We start from the raw sequence: 18830 nt of genomic DNA on the forward strand, positions 1-18830 counted from the left end.
CTCTGAATTGAGGACATTTGTTCTGAATTGTGTTGGAGATATTCCTTGTTGCCTCCGAGGTACAGCCTTATAATTTGTGGCTCGTGCTGACAGATGTAGAGTAAGCCCTCATTGGACGGTTAAATGTTCCTGGGAGAAGTGAGAGCTAATTGGAGGAGTGGGCTGGGGCTTTTGCTGAAGGAGAGCAGAGGAGAGCGCAGGCGGCCTCTTTCGTCGATGACCCTGAGGTTTCGGTGAAGCCAAGATAATTGCAGCGAGCGAGAGGCCCTCCGCGGCGACGGAGCGGGAGCGCCGAGGGCCCCCTGAAGCACCTCCCGAAAGCGGCTGCATGTGGGGAATTAGCATGGCCGGCGGAATTACACGGGAGAAATGCTAGGGAATGAATGCAGAGCGGCTGAGCTGCCCTAATGGAGGAGCGTTCAGTTCCTCTGCATACATTAGCCACCTCGAGTGCTATTCCTCCAGGTGTGCACGAGATAAAACCCCCCTCCAGTTAAATTGCACGGTCACAGGGAGAGAGGACAGAGCTGGCTGTGTCAACAGCTCTGTTTTGTGACTGTGTTATGGTAAATACACCTAGACGGGCATCTTCCCGTTTCTGCTCAGGCTCTGTGATCCGCCGCGGCACTGCCGCTGTCCTTTCAAAGAGCTTTCACAAGCGAGGCGGTCTGAAATAAGCCAGTGGCTGAGGCTCGGCGCCGCGGTGTCACTCTTCAGTAGTCACGGCCTTTTGACCTGCCTTCCCGGCGCAGATTAAAGAGAACAGGAAAGGCAGCGGTTTGGCGGACTCCCACCCGCGGAGCAGGGGCTGTCGCGGATATGAACTGCCGTCGTCTTTTCGTCTCTGTGGGCGCAGACTCTGCAGAAATGTCTGGGAGCTGACTGTTGCGCATCCATCCCGTTAATGACATGGGAGTTCACAGAGCCTGTTTGTTTATTTACCTATTTTTTAATTCCATTAGTGGCTGTGTGCCGTGTTGTTGAAGTGTTTATTGGCCAGCGAGTGCATGCCTGCAGACTCCTCAGACAGCATGTGTTTAGCATTGGAGGGCACCGATACTCCGTGTACTCCTTTGGTAGCGAGTGTCCTTGGGCAGAGGCAGACAGCGCCAAAGAGCCATCGGCGGCTCGGCCCGGGCCCCCGCAGGACGCTCGTCTGTGACACGTCGCGCCGTTTCCACCACCTCTCTCCAACGTGGCAACCGCGCTCCCCCCCCCGAACATCTTCTGCGTCCCAGCCATCTCTCGCTCACTACTCTATTTTTCGCTTCTCGGGTCGGCCTCCGAGGAGCAACGAAAATAAATGTGCCGCTTTTCAGCAGTTTTTTTTTTTCTTTCCAGGTACGATTTTTTTTCTTCTTTTTATGAGGCACTGTCAGAGGGGGAGAAAGGTTGCTGCGAAGAATATGACCCGATTTCTCAGCATGTAGCGGTAATTTAGTCACAGAAGTCTCGGTTGCATCTCCCTAGCGGCCGGTACCTGTGTTTCCAAAGAGAGTCTCTCTCAGGTCCTGCTCTATTGTCTCCACAGTGCACAGGGACTGGCACCAGACAGTGTAAGCTATGTCTGCAGTCTGCACCAAACATAAGAGGAAAAATAGCCGTGAGCAGCCAGATCCCTTTTGGTTGTCTTCGAGTACAATGTGGCACTGGAATCTCTGGACACCCTGGGATGCGGAATTATATATAATGGTGTGCAAGAACATCAAGGGAGGTCAGAATTAATGTATTTATGTTTCATTCATGTGAGAATACTCTGTCCTGGGTCATCACTTGGCATCGCTGTTATGCACCGTTGTGCCGACTGTTGAACTTGCACTTGTAGACTCTGCCCAGACTGATTTTGGATGTACCTTCCTACGCTGCCTCGCACTGCATCCTTTCAGACGCACCGCGAGGCATCTTGTGTATGCGGAACAAAAGGCCCTTCACCTTGGGGGTTTGGTGGGGGGGCACAGCGTTCTTGGGTGTGAAGCAGAAAGCGCCAAGCCCGGATCAACATGGAGGAAGGTGAGACAGGGGAGATGGCCCTGTGGGAGCCTGAGCCAGCTGTAACCTGTTGAGAAAGCTGAACAAAAAGCCGGCGTGAGGCACGCCCACAATCACAGCGAGGCCCAGAAGAGTGCGTGAGCACTCACACACACACACACACACACACACACACACACACAAACCAAAAATAAACACACACACACACATATACACAGGCACACACACAAACATAAACACACACACACACACACACACACACAGAAAGGAAACACCTTACCAGCTGTCTGATTCCTCACTGTGTCTTTTCTCCAAGGTCAGATGCCCTAGTCTCTTTTTCTGCTCTGTGGTTATATCAGGGTCATTGCCAACATTAAGCACGGGCAGCTCTTTCGCCTTTCCCAAAAGCCGTGCAGTGGCACGGGTCATGCTGGGAGAGAGATGGCATTGCCGGCGGGAGCGGTTTCAGGCGGTTACAGTTCTTTTCAAATGCTCACTTGAGCCAGCTCTCCCGTTCTGGCCTTTACTAAATCCACTTCTTTAATATTTCCAAACAGCCTTTGCATGACCGCTTAAGTAACTGTGGGGGCTAGGCACCAGATGTGGGATTACACTATAAGCTCCCAGTTTGTGTGGGTGCACATTATACAACATGGAGAGAAGACACAGTATGAGGAGGGTTTTTTTTTACTCTGGTCTGGTTGGTATTGGAAGCAGCCTGAAGCCATAAGAAGAAACACTATGATGTAGCAGTTTCTGACTTGGTTCAGTCAACATGTGAAGGTAGCCCAACCCCCCCATGTGAAGGTAGCCCAACCCAACCCCTCCCTCCTGTGCAGTACGTTGAAATCTGCAGCGGCCGTAAGAACAAAGGGAGGAGCCTCTGTACTGAAAAAAAAGACAATACTGGACAGAAAGAGTACCTCTTGTACTCCTTCAATGAGGAAACTGTGCTTTTGAAATTCTGTCATGGCTATCATTTGAATCTTGTTATTTTTTGTTATGCGCTGTTTTATCTGTGCCCGAAAATGTCACGGTGATGCCGAGGTAGTGGGGAACCTGCAGGAGAAAACTGCAGGTCCAGCAGGATGTAATTACCCAGCCATCCCAGAATGCTTTACAGGAGGGTGGCTTCCTCCAGGGATTTGTTCAGAACAATCTATACTGCTGGGGGGAAAAAAAGCTTTCCTTGCTGTCCTTTCTCCTGACTTCTGTTTTTCTACAAGGCCCTGCGGTTGGTTTTTCATTAGCTTGCCATTACTTGTAAATAAATAGAATTAAAATGAAATGGATTTTTTTTTCCTCTGTCAGGGAGCAAGGCGCATTCTCTTGTCAGAACGCTGATGATTACAAATTGCCACAATGGTTTTGAAAGTAGAATTTTGGTTCCTTAAACACACATTGTTACAAACTGGATGCGTGCTGAATGCATTTTGCTGTTTTCTCCTCAATGCCGTCCGTCAGTCGTTTTTTTCCCTGTCTTTGGTGATTTCAGTCTAAATGAAGAGCTTTTGGTGAACAGCACACATAAATCAAAAGATCATTCCAACAACTAATTATGCTTCTGTTCTTCTCCACAAAGAAATGAATTGCCCCCAAACCGGAAGTTTAATCCGTCCGTGCACATTGATTTAATGAGAGACACTTAAGATGATGTAAGACTAAACTTAACTGAATTCAGTGAATTGCCCTCGGTTGCAGTCTTTATTAACAATATGCTGGATAGAGGAGTGACTGGTGCAATTTTAGCTTCATCCATTATGCAGCAGCTCATGCAATTGAATGAAAAACCATAATCGTGGATAGCACGTTACAATAAGGGCTTCTGTAACTGTTGTAGTGTATCTCACTGCATTCATGACATGCTTTCACAGACTCAACAGTCTTACTGATGAGTTTGCACCATTAGTGAAAAAGTCTTGCGTGGCTTTTCCACCCACGGAGGTTATTCGAGCTAAAATCTCTTGGTGTGTGCACTTTTCCTGAAGCGCTCTGATTCTCACTGCTGCACAGCAAAATGACCCCCTGGCCTTCCAGTATAATTAGCAAAGGAGATTGCTCCTATTGATTGGTAACCATTTCCTTGCCTGCAGTCTCTGGCCGCTGATATTCTATCAGTGTTTTTTGTAAGGTCACACTGGAAGGTCAGCATTAGACATCAGCTGACTCTCATCAGGTCCTCTGAAAATGTGGCTCTTCCCTGTCCTTTGTCCTTTTTTATTTGAGGGATATCGTGTGTCATTTTTTCCCCCTGCAGTACGGACCTTGTTATCTGTGAAGAGAGGCATGGGCAGCGTGAAGATTGAAGGAGTGGGTGTTTTAATGGGTTACAAATGGAAATGAAACCTCCCTGTGATGAAACCCTGATATTTGTTGCCATTCATCCTTGGATGTAGAACAGTGTGTTCAAAGAGCAACCGTATGGTTGTCACCTTGTGGTTGTCAGGGGTCAACTGCTGAACCTGTTGCACAAAATAAAAATCAGAGCTTCCTCCAGGAGCTTCAGATAACCCCTAACCATCCCAGTGGAATGCAAATACAAGAAATTAACCACTTTTTGCTGCTGCCTTATCTGCGATCTGACATGTTATCTCAGCGTGACAAATTGACTAGATGATTAAGTGATTTACAGTACTTGTTTTGCCCGAGTGGAAGCAGATCTCCCCTTTTTCTCCTTGGAACAACAGCGGGCGGCCAAGGACTGTCATGCTGTCGTTGCGGAATCGCTGAGGTCTGTAGGCTTTACTCAGCGGGGCATCTTTTATCTAACGCGCTAGGAATCTGCATCATCACTTATTTTCATTTTTCACCCTCCTCGCCCTTTTTTTTTTTGAGTCGGACATGTGCGTTCGGAGTGGCAGCGTCCTCCGTCCGGCAGGTGAGGGTGACATATGGAGGCCGTGCACAGACGCATCACCTGAGGCTAGGCAGACAGCCGATGTGCCGCATATGTGATTAGCATGTGGAAAGAGATTCGTTCTGCGTCAGATGTCGTCTTGCCCACGTCCCCTCTGGCGTTTTCCCAAGATAGCATATAATTTGCAATGTGCGGCATCATTATTCTGAACAACTCTGAATCGATATTTCCCTTTGTAGCCCGCACTGAACAGGTTGCACGTATCACGCTTATCCCCCCACAATCTGGAAAAAAAGAACACAAGTGCTCATGTTTTTTGTAGTAGGTACACGTTGACTTGAGGGCAGACATATCAGAGCAAGCTGAACATTTAGTCTTGATAAGATATGGATCGTGACCAAAAGCTCGATCTAATTTGGTGTGCACTGAGCCCTTCAGTGAAAAGTTTGGAAGAAAGTGAAGCCCCTTGCACACTAATACAACCTCGCGCATCAGGGAGAATTCTGCCAGTGTTAGACAGTTTGGAACAAACAGTGTGAATGATTTCCACTGATAAAACACTGATGAAACATCCTGACAGCAGAAAGGCAGCACCCCTCTGGCAGCGAACGCAGGGCCGAGTAATCATTCAACAACAGAGTTATTTAAGACAAATCAACAGCTAATGCCATGCACCTCGAACAGTGCTGTAACACAGATTTTCCATGTTTCTCAAATGTGTCTTTCATTTCAACCTAGGCGTCAACACACATTGTTCCAATTTTGAAAACATTGACATTAATTAGATGGTGAAGTGTTGCTAGCATGAGGAAAAAACAGTTACAACTGTCAGGGCTCCGCCCCCTTAAACCGCGGTGTTTTGTTTTTCCCTGTCCGTGTGCTTTTGTTTTCTTTGTGTTCTAGCCCCGCCCTGCTCCCCGCCTGGTCCCCGCCCACCTGATTTCCTCATTGCCTTCACCTGCCTGCCTGCTCACCTGCATCCCATCTCCTCGTCACCCCGGCCCTATATCTACCCTGCGTGTCTTGTTACTAGTTCGTTTCAGTGTTTTCTACCTGTCTCGTCCCCGCCGTAGTTTTCCTGCTCCATTGCTGATCCTGCCTGATTCCTGACCACGATTCTGCCTGCTGCTTGGACTCGATCGCTTACTACTCACCTGCCTGGTTCCTGACCCTGTCTGCCCCGACTCCCGATCCTGGATTTGCCCCTGGACTGCTTCTCTCTGTTTCGAACCCTGCCTGTCTCTGGTCTTACGAATTGCGTACCGGTTTCAATAAACACCTGGAACCAGAAAATCCTGTGGTCCGCGTGCGTGTCCCAGTCACCTGCGTAACAACAACTAAACTGTTGTTCAGTATACAGTGTATGCAGTCTGCAAGGTAGTAGGTGTTTTAGTTTACATGTTTGAATAACTTTTGTCCATTGATGCCCTACAGATCTGACCTGCCTTCCCACAAATCATTGCTGAGTGTCCTCACTCCCTTGTGTCCAAAAGCCTGCAATCAGTGATAAAATGCTCTCATGTACAGAGAAAAGTAGACCAGCTGAAATGCAGGAATTTAACAATAAATGAGTTTTGCCCAACAAATCTCAATCTCACCAGATCTTGATGAATGGTCAGCTGATGGTAGTTGAGCATGACTTAAATTTGATACTGAAGTTGTATTGGACTCATTAAAGTGGGCTGTGCAGGGCTGTGTGTATGACAAGTGCAGTTAGGTAGAAAATATTTAACTGTGGTTTCAATTGAGCTGTAGAAACTCGTATAGCTTGCACATCAGGTTTTTTGTTGCCTTAACCTTTTTTCTTACTGTACTCCAATATAATGTATCCATATAGCACTAACAGAGGACCATGAAGTTTGTAATATTTTTTGTTTCAAAGGTCCTATCCTCTTGATAATCGTTTAGTTATTGAAGCTTCACCATTGTTTGCTATGCAGTTTGTGAGGAGGGGAAAGTCACGTTTTGCCAAGTTTGCTGGTAAAAATCCAGCTTTTACAGATAGTGTTAAAAGAACATAGAACATGTTAATTGGTGCAGACCTCTCCAGCCAAAAGTGGGCTACGCAGTGACGACCAAGTGACACCAAACCAATGGCGGCTTATATAACCTTTTCTTCGGCCAAGTCATGCCATCATCATCAGAAGGGCTTCAGGATTCACCATATAAATAGATTCAGTGATGATCTCTCCTGCTGTCGCCGCACCTGCTCAGCCATTAAAAAGCTATCGACAACACAAGAAATTATCCACCTCCATAAATCATCACATTTCAATGGGGCACCGACTGGATGGGCGTTTCAAAGGAGTCGCATTTTGTGCGCGATGATTTGAGCTATTCAGCTCATTTTCCTTTGGAGAGGCGAGCGGAGTGCCTGTGCTGAGTCTGCTTCTGGCAAAGTGCGCCGCGGCCGCCTGGTGAGGGGGCCGGCGAGGCAGGGGTGACGTCATTCTACCGCGGCTTCAAGAACAACGGAATTGATTAAGCGCTCTGTCTTTTTTTTTTTTTTTCCTTCCATGAAAGATGACCCCATTAGTCCTACCCTCCCTCCTCAGTGTAGCGGAGACTCGTAGGCACATCCAAGAGCGCTTCCCAGCATTGGAAGCGACTGCTTAATTCATCTTCATCAGATCAGGTCGATTCCACTCTTGAACCAGAAACCTCATTTGCAAAAATGCTTTTTTTTTTTTTACCTGTCCCGATCGCTCGTTTGTTCATACATGTTTGCGACATCCATTACTTTGTGACTATACTTGGCTGTTTCCTGACCACAGATAAGGAATTCAATTGTTTTCCAGCCATAACTTGAATAATACTTCCTAGGAGTGATAAAGTCCCTCAGCTTAAGTGCTACAGTCATTACAGTTTGGGTCACTATGGAGATTTTAACTTGTCCTTTTGGTTTTACTTGCACAGGTGTTTGTTGAAATCGTACATGGTAAAAGAATCACAAACAATGACTGTATGGCATAGTTACATGCTTATCAAACTAGATTCACTAAGATTAATTTGATTTACATTTTAATTGTCATTAGAAATGTTGGAAAAGCTGACGGAAAAGGGGCAAGACTCAGGGGTGTTTTCATGTTTACACTTTTGTCAGCTAGTTAGGAGGGTTATAACTGCATGTTGTTCATTTCTTGCCGTATTAAAATCAGTGTGGCGTGCTGGTCTCTGTATTGTGGCAATGGTTTGGTTTGCTGCCTCGGTCGATGGTAAGGGCATCGCTGAGGACAATGATGCATGTCACAGTGTGGTGTAATATTGAGGGAGCGGGAGATTTAAGCAGTCAAATAGTATTTTACCTAAAATGACACAGCAAATATCACTCTCAAGCGCCTAGGCTAGAGCTGTAGTCAAGACCACCTTTGTCGAGTCCAAGACAAGTCCGAAACCAGGACTAGTCGAGACCGAGTCAACACTGAGTCCAAAGAGGTTTGAGTCCAAGTCAAGACCGAGTCCAAATGAGAGAGACAGAGTCAAGACCGAGACAGAAAAAAAAGAATCCTCTTCGAGACCACTTTATATTTTTTGTGTGACGCTAGAGACACAGTATATCTTCTATTGTAAGATGATCATTTTGCACTATTATTTGTAATGATCAAAAAGTAAGTGCAGTGTAACAACACTGTAGGATCAAATTAGGCCTTATTATTTACTTTAAGTATAGCCATTTCACTCGATATCACACTCAACACTCTCCAAAGACAAAACAGCATGTAACCCCCACCCTGAGAAAGGTGTTGTGTCATATTTGTGATGATCAAAAAGCATGTGCATGGTTAAACAATAACAGTGTTAATGAGATTAAGAGAATCTGTCGGGCAGCTGAAAGAAAATGGAGGAAAACTAGACTCACACTTCACTATAATATATGCAAAGAAGCCATGACGGCCTATAACAAAGCAATGCGTCTGGCAAGAAAGGATTACTTCTCCGAGATTATTACAGAGAATGCAGGAAACTCTAGAATATTGTTCTCCACTATTGACCAGCTACTTAACACTGCCCCCACCCCTCCGCAGTGCTCTGCATCAAAATGTGAAGAACTTGTCTTGTTCTTCAATGACAAGATAACTTCAATTAGAACCAGTAATGCTGCTAATGCAAACACAGATGACCTCAGCAAGCCCTTTAAAAAAGATGTAACCATGGGAAAATTCAGCTGTATTACATTAACTGAGCTTTGCAAGACTGTCACTGAATGTATCTCCTCCATCTCATGTATTGACCCTGTACCTACAGCATTTTTAAGCAGGTGTTCGACAGTGTTTCAAGTCATGTCCTGAAGATTATAAATACATCTCTTCAAACAGGTATCTTCCCAGATGCCTTCAAAACAGCTGTTGTAAAACCCTTACTAAAGAAACCCAACCTAGATAGTAATGCACTGACCAGCTATAGGCCAATATCCAGCCCTAGGCTGTATGAACCCTTTGATGAGTGAAAATATTTCCAATGTAATTTTTATTGGTTTTGTTTTTCGGCAACATGAAAATTGATTGCTTGCTATCTCACCTATTGTTTCGCATTCAGTCTCTTAGAAAATAATGGATATGACTAGCGTGTGTGTAATTCACACCCCATGGCTAGTTGGTGAAAGCATATTGATTGTCTTCTGTAGGTGGTTCTGATGCCCTTTTCTCTCGGTTTCACAGCTCTCCTCCGTGTTAGGCTGCTGGGGCTGGTTTGTGCTGCAGGTCTGATGAGGCCAGGGCGAAATGCCGTTGATGAGACGGGTACCTGCGCAGCCTCATGTTGCCCCCCCCCCCCCCCCAAGCTCACGCAGCTGGACTTTGACGGTGTTGGACGAGGCCTGCGCAGATGCTCTCGTGCCCTCAGCCGCTCCCCTGGTCTCCTGTGCCTCTCTGCCATTTTCAGGGTTTGTGGAGGAGTCAGCAGCTCCGCTCACTCTTGCCCCCGGCAGCCGTTGCTGATGCAACAGGGGGGATGGTTATGACTCTGGACGTTTGCCTGCTAACCAGAATAACTCAGTTGGTTTTACCCTGCCGCTAAGAGAAACGGACACCGCAAAAAGACCAAAAACTACTATAATAATGGACAAACTCTAATGACTGGCTGGTCCTTTGGATGTGTCTATGTGTTTGTATATATAGTGTGCCTTTGTAGTATTAGGAAAAAACATTTGGCGGCAATAAGCACAACTGAGATGCTAGCACTGTATTGTGGGCGGTGAGTGTGTGTGTGTGTTCAGGGTGAGGGCACATCTTGTCTTGCGGGTAGGACTATTTAAAGGTGATGGTGTTCTCTCCTGTTTTTTGGGCTGGTTATTAATGTGGAGAAGAGGCCTCAGTGTCCCTGCTTGAGTGGACACAGGGCAGAGCGCTAGCAGGCTTGCTGTTAGTGCGATTAGCATGGCTTTTCCCTCCAGGTGGCTGTCATACCGCATTTGGTTGACCCCAACAGAATCCCGTGACCTACGCTGACCCCTCGCCTGCTTCATTTTCCGCAGAGCGCCGAGGCCATGTACGATGGGGCGAGGGTGCCTTCCCCCCAGGACAGCGCCAATGGGTTCCCCCAGCCAGGGGCGTCCACTGGCAGGCCCAAATCGGACGAAGAGGACCAGAAGCCAGAGCCTGTGGTGGTGAAGAAGGCCCACAGAGAGATCCTGGACCATGAGCGCAAGAGGAGGGTGGAGCTGAAATGCATGGAGCTGCAGGAGATGATGGAGGAGCAAGGGTGAGTCTCAAGTACAGTAGTAATGCAGGAATCTGTCTTTCCTTCCCAGAATGCACTGGGTAGAGTTTACCCACTAAGATTAGGAGGAGGGATAGCCCTGGATTAGTTCACCTTAAAATGTCTAGTGTTCAAAGTCTGTTACCTCAAAGCCAATGGTATTCAGGGCCCAAAAGCAGCAACACCTGTTACTGCTGACGTCAAACACTCTGAGACAAGATGCCGCACTAAACCCTTTAGAGATTCAGATGTAGTGATGCAGTGCAGGGGAAAGGGATGTGTTGCAGGGCCGCTTTGTCATTCAGGGTCATACCTCCAGTCTGTCAGCTTAGCTTTTTTGGTCTTTCAGGTGTGAGACACATGAAAATGAACTGAAATGCCATGCATTTGCCTCCACAATGCAAACTCTGACCACTGTTTGGTTGAGATGAAGGTATTCCATCCCACTCATAGTACTTTTGCTCTTGGTGCAAACACTGTGTACTTTCCCAGAGTGGGTGTCACTGAGATGCCACTGCCCTCTCCCTGGTGGTGCAGCCCTCAGGCGTAGATACGGGCTGACCAGCTCTGGCCACACTGTACATCTGATCAGGATTCAAGGGCAGCTGGTGGGGAGAGGGAGCAGAGATGAATTATGAGCTGTTCCTCGGGGGCAAGCTTTTATTGACATTCTTAACCCATACAAGAATAGAAAAAAGGCTAAATTTCCTGAATTTGCCAAGCACTTATTACAGTCTTATTACACTACTCTAAAATGACCTGGAATTTGAATGAATGGCTTTTAACAAACAGACATTCTTGATTCTGCCATTTTGGTAGAATGTGCTGTGCATGTATGACACACAGATAGTGGACTCATTATTAAAGGGAGCACACACACACACACACACACACACACAAGGTGCCATACGTCCAGAAAGCATTAGCAAACTCCATTGGCAAAGAACAAACTTTCTCTTGCTCTGAAGGTGAATGGTAATTCAGACTTTCCTGCAGTGCTTGGTTACCCGCCCAATAGCACATTTTCCTGTCTAGCCGTCTTATGTGATGATACATGTTTCGCTGGCTGGGAATGTGCAGAGATGAAACAGATATCCAGGCAGTGTTTGGCTTCATTAATTTCATTAGTGCTAATAAGTCTTGTACTGCAATGAATCATGGGAGTTCTCTCCATTGCAAGGATTAAGCATGACAAAAATTGTTCGAGCATACTTTGAAGTATGCCCCTGCTCCACAGAATTTTTGGATTTGTCTTGCCCCTTTAGAGGAAATGATTGTATTTGAAAGGTCTATTGAATAAGACTGAATCTGGATCTCTGCTGAAATTCCAATGTAATTATATTCCAGTGATGTATCTACAATAGCAGCATTTGTGAATCTGGACTGCCAGGTACAATAGATCTTCCTGTGAAGTTCCGTTCAAAGGTGCTATACTGGATAGAGAAGTGTCGTGCACAGTACAGAACACTACGAGCCAGTAAAATGCTTCAACGGGTGCAGTGAGTGCACACTAATCATATAATTGTATTACTACTGAGTAATACACGTCACTAAATTGAGATTAACATGAAAAGCTTGTTTTCTGAGAAAGTTCTGTACATGCCCTGTTTGTCTGCTAGTGGCACGATGTTGCATGTACTCCAGCTCTATAAAAAAATATGAGAATCAGTAGCATAGCAAAGTGCATCAGCTCAATAGTCTTTTAGTAATTTTCCTGCACAATATGTAAGTATTTATTGTATTAGAGTAGATGAATGTTTTGAAATGTCATTTTTATGAGAAATACAAGTTTCTTCCAATATAAATAATTTTTGCATTTACACATGTATCTCTAAAAATGTGAAGCGATTTCATACACAGATGTGGAATGTGGACCCGTGACTATTCTCTGTTTTCGGAGGTTAGATCTGAAAATACTTTCAAACTACAAGTACGGTATGTAAATGCCATGTAACATTTGCACTACCTGAAACTGTACTTGTACCTGTATGTGCATCAGAGCTGCATTGCTACCTGCATCTGTACTTGTAGCTCCTTTGTCCTGTGACTGGTTGGTATCTATATCTGCACCTGTAGCTGAAACAGTACAGCTCCCGTGTTTCAGTTCTGCTCTTTGGCTGTAGGTCCTGTGTTGAGTGAGTTGAGTGTTCCTCTGCTGCTAATTTAAAATGTGCAGACCTCTTCCATCTGGCCTGGAAGAAACGGGTTGGCTCCTGCCCTTTCTTGTCTCTGTGTGCGCGTCCAAGTCCGACAGAGACCCCCACCCCTGGAACGCGGGATGAGGCACGCCTCATTAAGGCCGGTCCCGGTGCCGGCCTGATTGATGTGTGGATAGCCGGATGTCGAGACGAGAAGGGCAACGCCACCATCTGCCGCTGATTCCGCCATGTCGGCTAATTACCCTCATTCTAAAGCGATGCAAAGAGCCATATGCCAGATATCCAGCAGCGGTGCTTCCTGGAGGGCTGTCTAATTATGAAGAAGAACAGCAGTGAGGGTATAGGCCTGCAGCTACAGCATCCTTCTAGTATCTCAATCATGCGATACAGTTATGCCTATGGATTTCACCAAAATAACAACAACAAAACAACAGCACTGGCCTTACACCAGTTTGCATGGTAGCTCCTGGTTTTGGTGTCTTTAGCATGCCTTATGTCCAGCCTTGTGTCCAGCCTTGCGTGCAGTACGCCCTGTGCTCACAGAGCAGTCAGAACTATGCCTGGAAGAATCCCCGCAATGCCAGCGCTAATTAAAAAGGCAGTTTTCAGAGTTTGCCCTCCCCCTCTGAAGGAGGAAGCAGCTTTGGATAGCTAAGTAGCAGGAATAGTTGACCACAGTGTAATAACTCAATTAGCCACGTCTGAATACAGTGGGGGGAAAGCTCTGATAGTGCAGCTTCCCTTCCCCCACTGTCCCTCTGTGAACCCACCGCACCCTGGGGAAGGCCTCGCAAAAGGAGGCTCCGAGAGAGAGGGGGTGAGCGAGCGAGAAGCGGGGGCCATTTAGTCCCGATTAACATGGCCAGTGCCCTGTTTCTGCACAGCATGGATTGAAATGGGTGGCGCGCGGCAAGCGTTGCTGGGAGATTAAGCAGAGAGACAGGTTGCGGCTGTCCCTGATCCTCAACACCCCCCTGCCCACCCCCCCCCCCTACCCCACCCCCCCCCCACTCCCCCCACTCCCCCCTCTCTCCCTGCTGGCTCCTGAGAGGCGGGATTAATCGTCCGCCGCGTGTGATAGCTTCACCCTGGGAGCCAATTAAAAGGCCGGGGCAATTAAAGGAATCGCCTCGTTAGGGTTTCCGAGGATGCGCCCGTCTTCTGATTTGCGGACGGCTCTTTCCGCTGGCGTCCTTGCCCTGCGACTCTGGCCAAAGCGGGGAGTGGAGTTCGGAGCGGCCGCGGGCTCCTGCTGAAAATGACGGGGGCAGAGATGGTGGCATCCACACAGGTGTGGGAGGGGTGGCTCTCTACCTGTCCCCTCCTCTACTGGCACCAACAGGCTTCAGGCGCCTGGCAAGGACACCCAAGTGCGTGGGGTGGCATTGTTTATTTCTGCCTCCCAGCTTGTGTCCCTCACCATCTTGCACATTGGCCAGAGTACACTGTGGGACGTGACACTCTCCGGTTTACTCGATCGCCACTAAATCACTCCTGCTTTGAATGCTGCAAGAGGAAAAATTACTGTGTGTCCCTTCGGCAAATGAACAGAGGGGGATTTGATTAGAAGATGACTCGATAATGAGTTAAAACAAAGGAGCCTCTACCCTGCATGGAATTGTGCCCGTGGCTTAATTGAATCACCCGAAGAATGGGGTGCTGTTTCCAGCACAATTCCAGCTTCCTCCGCTTGCGACCTTCATTGGAGTAATATTATGTTCATAGTTTCAACAGCGGCTTAATTAGCCAAACTACATGTGTGTGCTGAAGCGCCCAGCCATTCTTCCGATATTTAATTGTGTTTTCACAGAATGCGTGCCATTGTTGGCCAGTAATTGCCCAATAATGAATGGGTGCATGATTATAGCTTGCCCAGCAGAAAGGCGAGCATATTTCCAGATGATAAATGAACAGTTTTCAAAGACTCGCTGAATTATTTTAAAATGAACGACAGCTGGATACCATTCACAATCAAGGATGTATTGAGAAGAGGTTCTGATAAGAGACAAGTCTTTTCACAGTCTAGTCCCAGTCATGCAGATAAGGTGACTATGTGGAGCTTTAAGGAAATGATTGCGTTTCATTAAAAGAAACTAATATTTGCAGTATGATTCACGTGCACGTTCGCACCCAGGAATATTTTGAAGGCCACGCTGAAGTGACTGACCTGGCTCTTCACTGGCACTTTAAAGACAATGGTTTCATTTTTTGAGCGATAGTGTTCCTGTGACAATGTTGATGAGATCGTAGGGTTGCACTCTGATGTTTATGGAAGTGATGGCACTCCAACCCTGTCCTCAGAGAGGAACGACTGGCGTCCGTCATCACCTCCCTCATGGTGCCGGGTGACCAGCATTTGCCACTCTAGCCCTTTAAATAGGAGGAGTTCTTTTGTCCCACCAGGAGCAGGTATCGACCCACCTGAGGCATCGGGCAGGAGACATACCCCTGGAGAGACCTGTCTTAGTCACAGAGCATGTCTCCTAATAATGATGAGTATTCCTTTGTTCTGTCTCTCTCTGCAGCCTGGCCTGCAGGTCCACCTAGAGCGACCAGTGGGGGCGGGTGAGCTGGAAACAGGGGAAGCCTGAACACTGCCTTTAAATCTATCATTACTTTCATCCTGTTCCCCTTCATCCTCCTTGATTAACAATAAAACAAATAATTCACAGAATAATCAACACTAATCGCATAATTACAATAAATGATTATGCACGTGAAACACTGCAGTTGTGGTTTGTGTGCTTGCGAAAGCTACAGCTTGAGATTGTTTAATTAACAAGGATGGCAATTTGAATAATTAAGTGGCAAGTAATCCCAAAGCTTTCTCTTAAATGTTTCACATTATAGCTTTCTTGTGTTACAAAATTCAGATTACAAAACAGAGCAAAATTTAGTTAAATTGATTTAAATTACTGAGAATGAACTTTTGGGTTAGGTTGAGTGCAATGAAGAATAACGTTTAGAACACAGACCTCACAAAAGCTGTGATGTGTCGTGAGCATTTAATGTAATTTAAATCAATAAAAGCCATCCTTTTATTAAACAATCTCACGTTGTAGCTTTCGCAAGCACACAAACGACAGACAATGTGCGATGTTTCACGAGCATAATCATTTATTGTAATTACGCGATCGGTGCCGATTATTCTGTGAATTACTTGTTATATTGTTAATCAAGGGGGATAAAGGGGAACAGGATGAAAGTGATGATAGATTTAAAGGTAGCGTTCAGGCTTCCCCTGTTTCCAGCTCACCTGCTGCCGCTGAGAGCGACACAGAGCACCATCAAAGAGGAGAGATACCAGGAATAAGAAAGCAAAAGAACAAACAATCACAGTTACTGAACACCACCCCACATTCAGCGCACTGCTCGGAAGAGGTTCTGTAAAATGTGATCACGCTGATTTTGCGTCAGGGTGGGCCTACATGATAATGAAACACTTCTAGTTTAGAAAAAAGAGAAGGTGAAGATGAAGGAGATTTTGAGTAATTTCAGGACCAGGTTTTTCATAGCCTGTAGGAACCCCAGGATTCTGAGCATCAGATGCTCCAGTGTGCTGTGCTTTATTGCTCCCAAATCCCATCTCTAAGGGATAGCTTGGGAGTGACAAACAGTTTTTATCTGTTGACATCTTGTGGGATTGCATTCCCCTGCTGCAGTTAATGGTCAGAGAAGGGTTTCTTTTTGGCTTTTTTTATCCCTGAGATATGTTTCAATCTAGACGACCGGAGGGAAGATTGGGCACTATACACTCACTCTCCCGCAATAGAGCTGGCACAGAAGTGTCCGGACACATTTAACTTTAATTCTGCTGGCTTCCTGCTAAACTGCAGAAGTAGAGTGCAATTTGCTTTCTGCGCAGAAAAAGAAAAAACCCAGGTAACTTCAGAAGTAAGTGGGGAAAGGACCTGGGCCAGCAGCGCCTTCCAACAGCAGTGGACCCACTTGTTTTTTTTTACGGTTGTGACCGGCCGAATGCTTCCTCGAAAGCCCCACCTCCTTGTGCGGGCTGCACTCAGCGCCTGTGGCTCATTAGCAATACCCCGCTGCTCTGAGAGGGGTCGGCGGAATCTGGGTCACATGTCGTGAAATCAATTGAGGACGTTTGAAGGAAGAGAAAGGATGCAGGAGTCAAAGATCAAAAGTGGCTTTTAAGTGGGTAAATGACATTTCCAGTGCTGAGGATTTTCTGCTCTGGTACTGGACTCCCCAGCCTGACTCCGATGCCACACCTCCCAGCTGGTGGAGGTCAGACTACTCGCCTCCTGTTTCCTCTACTAGGATTAATGTCCAGCTCCGTGTTATTAATCAACATGTTACCTGTCAAACGATCTGAGCAGATTTCTGATTTTCTGACTGGATTGTAGCCTTTGAAAAATGCTGTCATGTGTGGATTTCCTCCACTCTCTTGGGCTTGAACAACATATGGCCTTGTGTTTCTGTTCTTCAGTTTGTTACCAAAAGTGTGGTCCCAGATACAGGAATGGGGGCTGATTCTGACAGTTGATTGTGTGATGCATTTTCGTTTATCATGAAATAGTGCAGAGATGTGCATACCTGATTTCTGTACAGAATACAGATGGCCAATGACTCATGGTCCATGATCATGATAGCAGCCCGTAGAAAAGCTTCCGGACTCAGTCAGAGAAGAGAGATCGACCTGTCTTTATCTGGGTGTCGTCTAAACATTGGCAGTCCTTCATGGCGGCAGAAATGAATGAAGTAAACCAAAGGTTTTGTAATATTTATTTAATCAGACCCAGAATGACCAGGGCAGTCAGACCTGACAGCTCCCACAGCAGCGTGCTACCACAGCCAGTCACGTGGTGGCCTTAATCTGAGGGGGAGGGGTGGTCATTTAGATTGATTCAGTCCGCCAAGGAGAGCCGCTTCCAGAGGCACCCAGCAAATAGCTTTTGTCTGCAGGACTTAATCCCACCCGCAGGAGGGGTTTACTATGCATAAGTCTCAGAATATGAAAAAGAGAAGTCCTTTTGGGGGAAGGTCATATTTTTCCGGTCTCGCTCAGGGAGCTGCTCGGAGACAGAAAACCCCCCATCCTTGACCAATCAGCTCTCGTTTCCGGGCAGGTTTTTCTCAGCTCGAGGTCCTGGTGAAGATTAGGGAAGCAGGGCAGCCGAGGCAAACGTTTTGATGCGGCGTGTCTGACCGAGCTCCCTTTTCAAAGCGTTGCCACTCACATTGTCTGGCTCATCATGGGCCCCGCTTTAGCTCAGCCGTGGGGACTAGATGCCTGCCTTGAGAGAACAGTCCTCACTGCTGGTTGTGATAGTACTAGCAGACTTTGCTGTGCCTAGCATTTAGGCACCAAACCAGTCACTTGTGCCACACACACACGCACACACACACGCACACATGCACACATAGACACTTGCAGACACATACAGTATATGCTCCCACCCACCCATACACGCACAGAGACACAGCCACACACATACACCTCTTTGAAGGCAGAAATAGCGCAATAATCAAGATTTACATGATTAACTGAAATGCGTACAACCATTTAAATCAACCATTTAAATCAAGTGTTTCATTTTAAAAACAAGTTATTTTTAATGAAAAAGCACTGCCTGTTGTGATTATTATAATTATTAGTTTTATTTTATTTTGCTTTAAGTCTCCGCAGAACCTGGGGAAACTTCGAGGGCTCTCTCTCACAGCCACAGCGCTCCTGACGTGTGCTGGCAGGGATTTGTAACACAGAGGCAAATCGAACGCGTTGGCCCCGCTCAGTTGATTTCTATCAGTTCAAAGTGAGGCTTCGTGGCAAGAGACTCAGCGAGTCGTTTCCTAGAACCCATACTGATGGCGCTGCTTTGCAGTCCTCAGTGCTGTCTAATTGCCTCAATCAGTCTGTTTAATTGAGACAATTTGTCACGGCGGTGTGGAGGAGAAGCCCGGTCCCATGCACTAGCTGATGCTGCCGGGCCCCCCAAAAGTCATTAACCACATGCTGCAGGGCGTTGGGACCAGGGGCCCCTAAATCTGCCTTACTGGCCACGTCCCAGGACCGCAGACTGAGTACTGCATGCATGCTGTATCCCTCTCTACCTCATTGTAATATTGTAACACCCTCCCCGTTCTACAAAGCCGGGGCTATT

The 18830-nt window shown here is 46.7% G+C and overlaps 1 protein-coding gene across 3 annotated transcripts in view; it reads left to right on the plus strand.

Annotated features, from left to right (window-relative positions):
* srrm3 (serine/arginine repetitive matrix 3) overlaps window positions 1-18830 on the plus strand; it is a 95593-nt gene that overhangs the window by 40286 nt on the left and 36477 nt on the right. For all 3 annotated transcript variants that reach the window (XM_036523489.1, XM_036523487.1, XM_036523490.1), the window contains exon 2: window positions 10320-10546. In XM_036523489.1, coding sequence (XP_036379382.1) covers window positions 10332-10546 — 215 coding nt within the window. In that variant the 5' untranslated portion in view covers window positions 10320-10331. The remainder of the gene's footprint in view (window positions 1-10319; window positions 10547-18830) is intronic.

Source organism: Megalops cyprinoides, chromosome 3, assembly GCF_013368585.1.
Source record: "Megalops cyprinoides isolate fMegCyp1 chromosome 3, fMegCyp1.pri, whole genome shotgun sequence".
NCBI lineage: Eukaryota > Metazoa > Chordata > Actinopteri > Elopiformes > Megalopidae > Megalops > Megalops cyprinoides.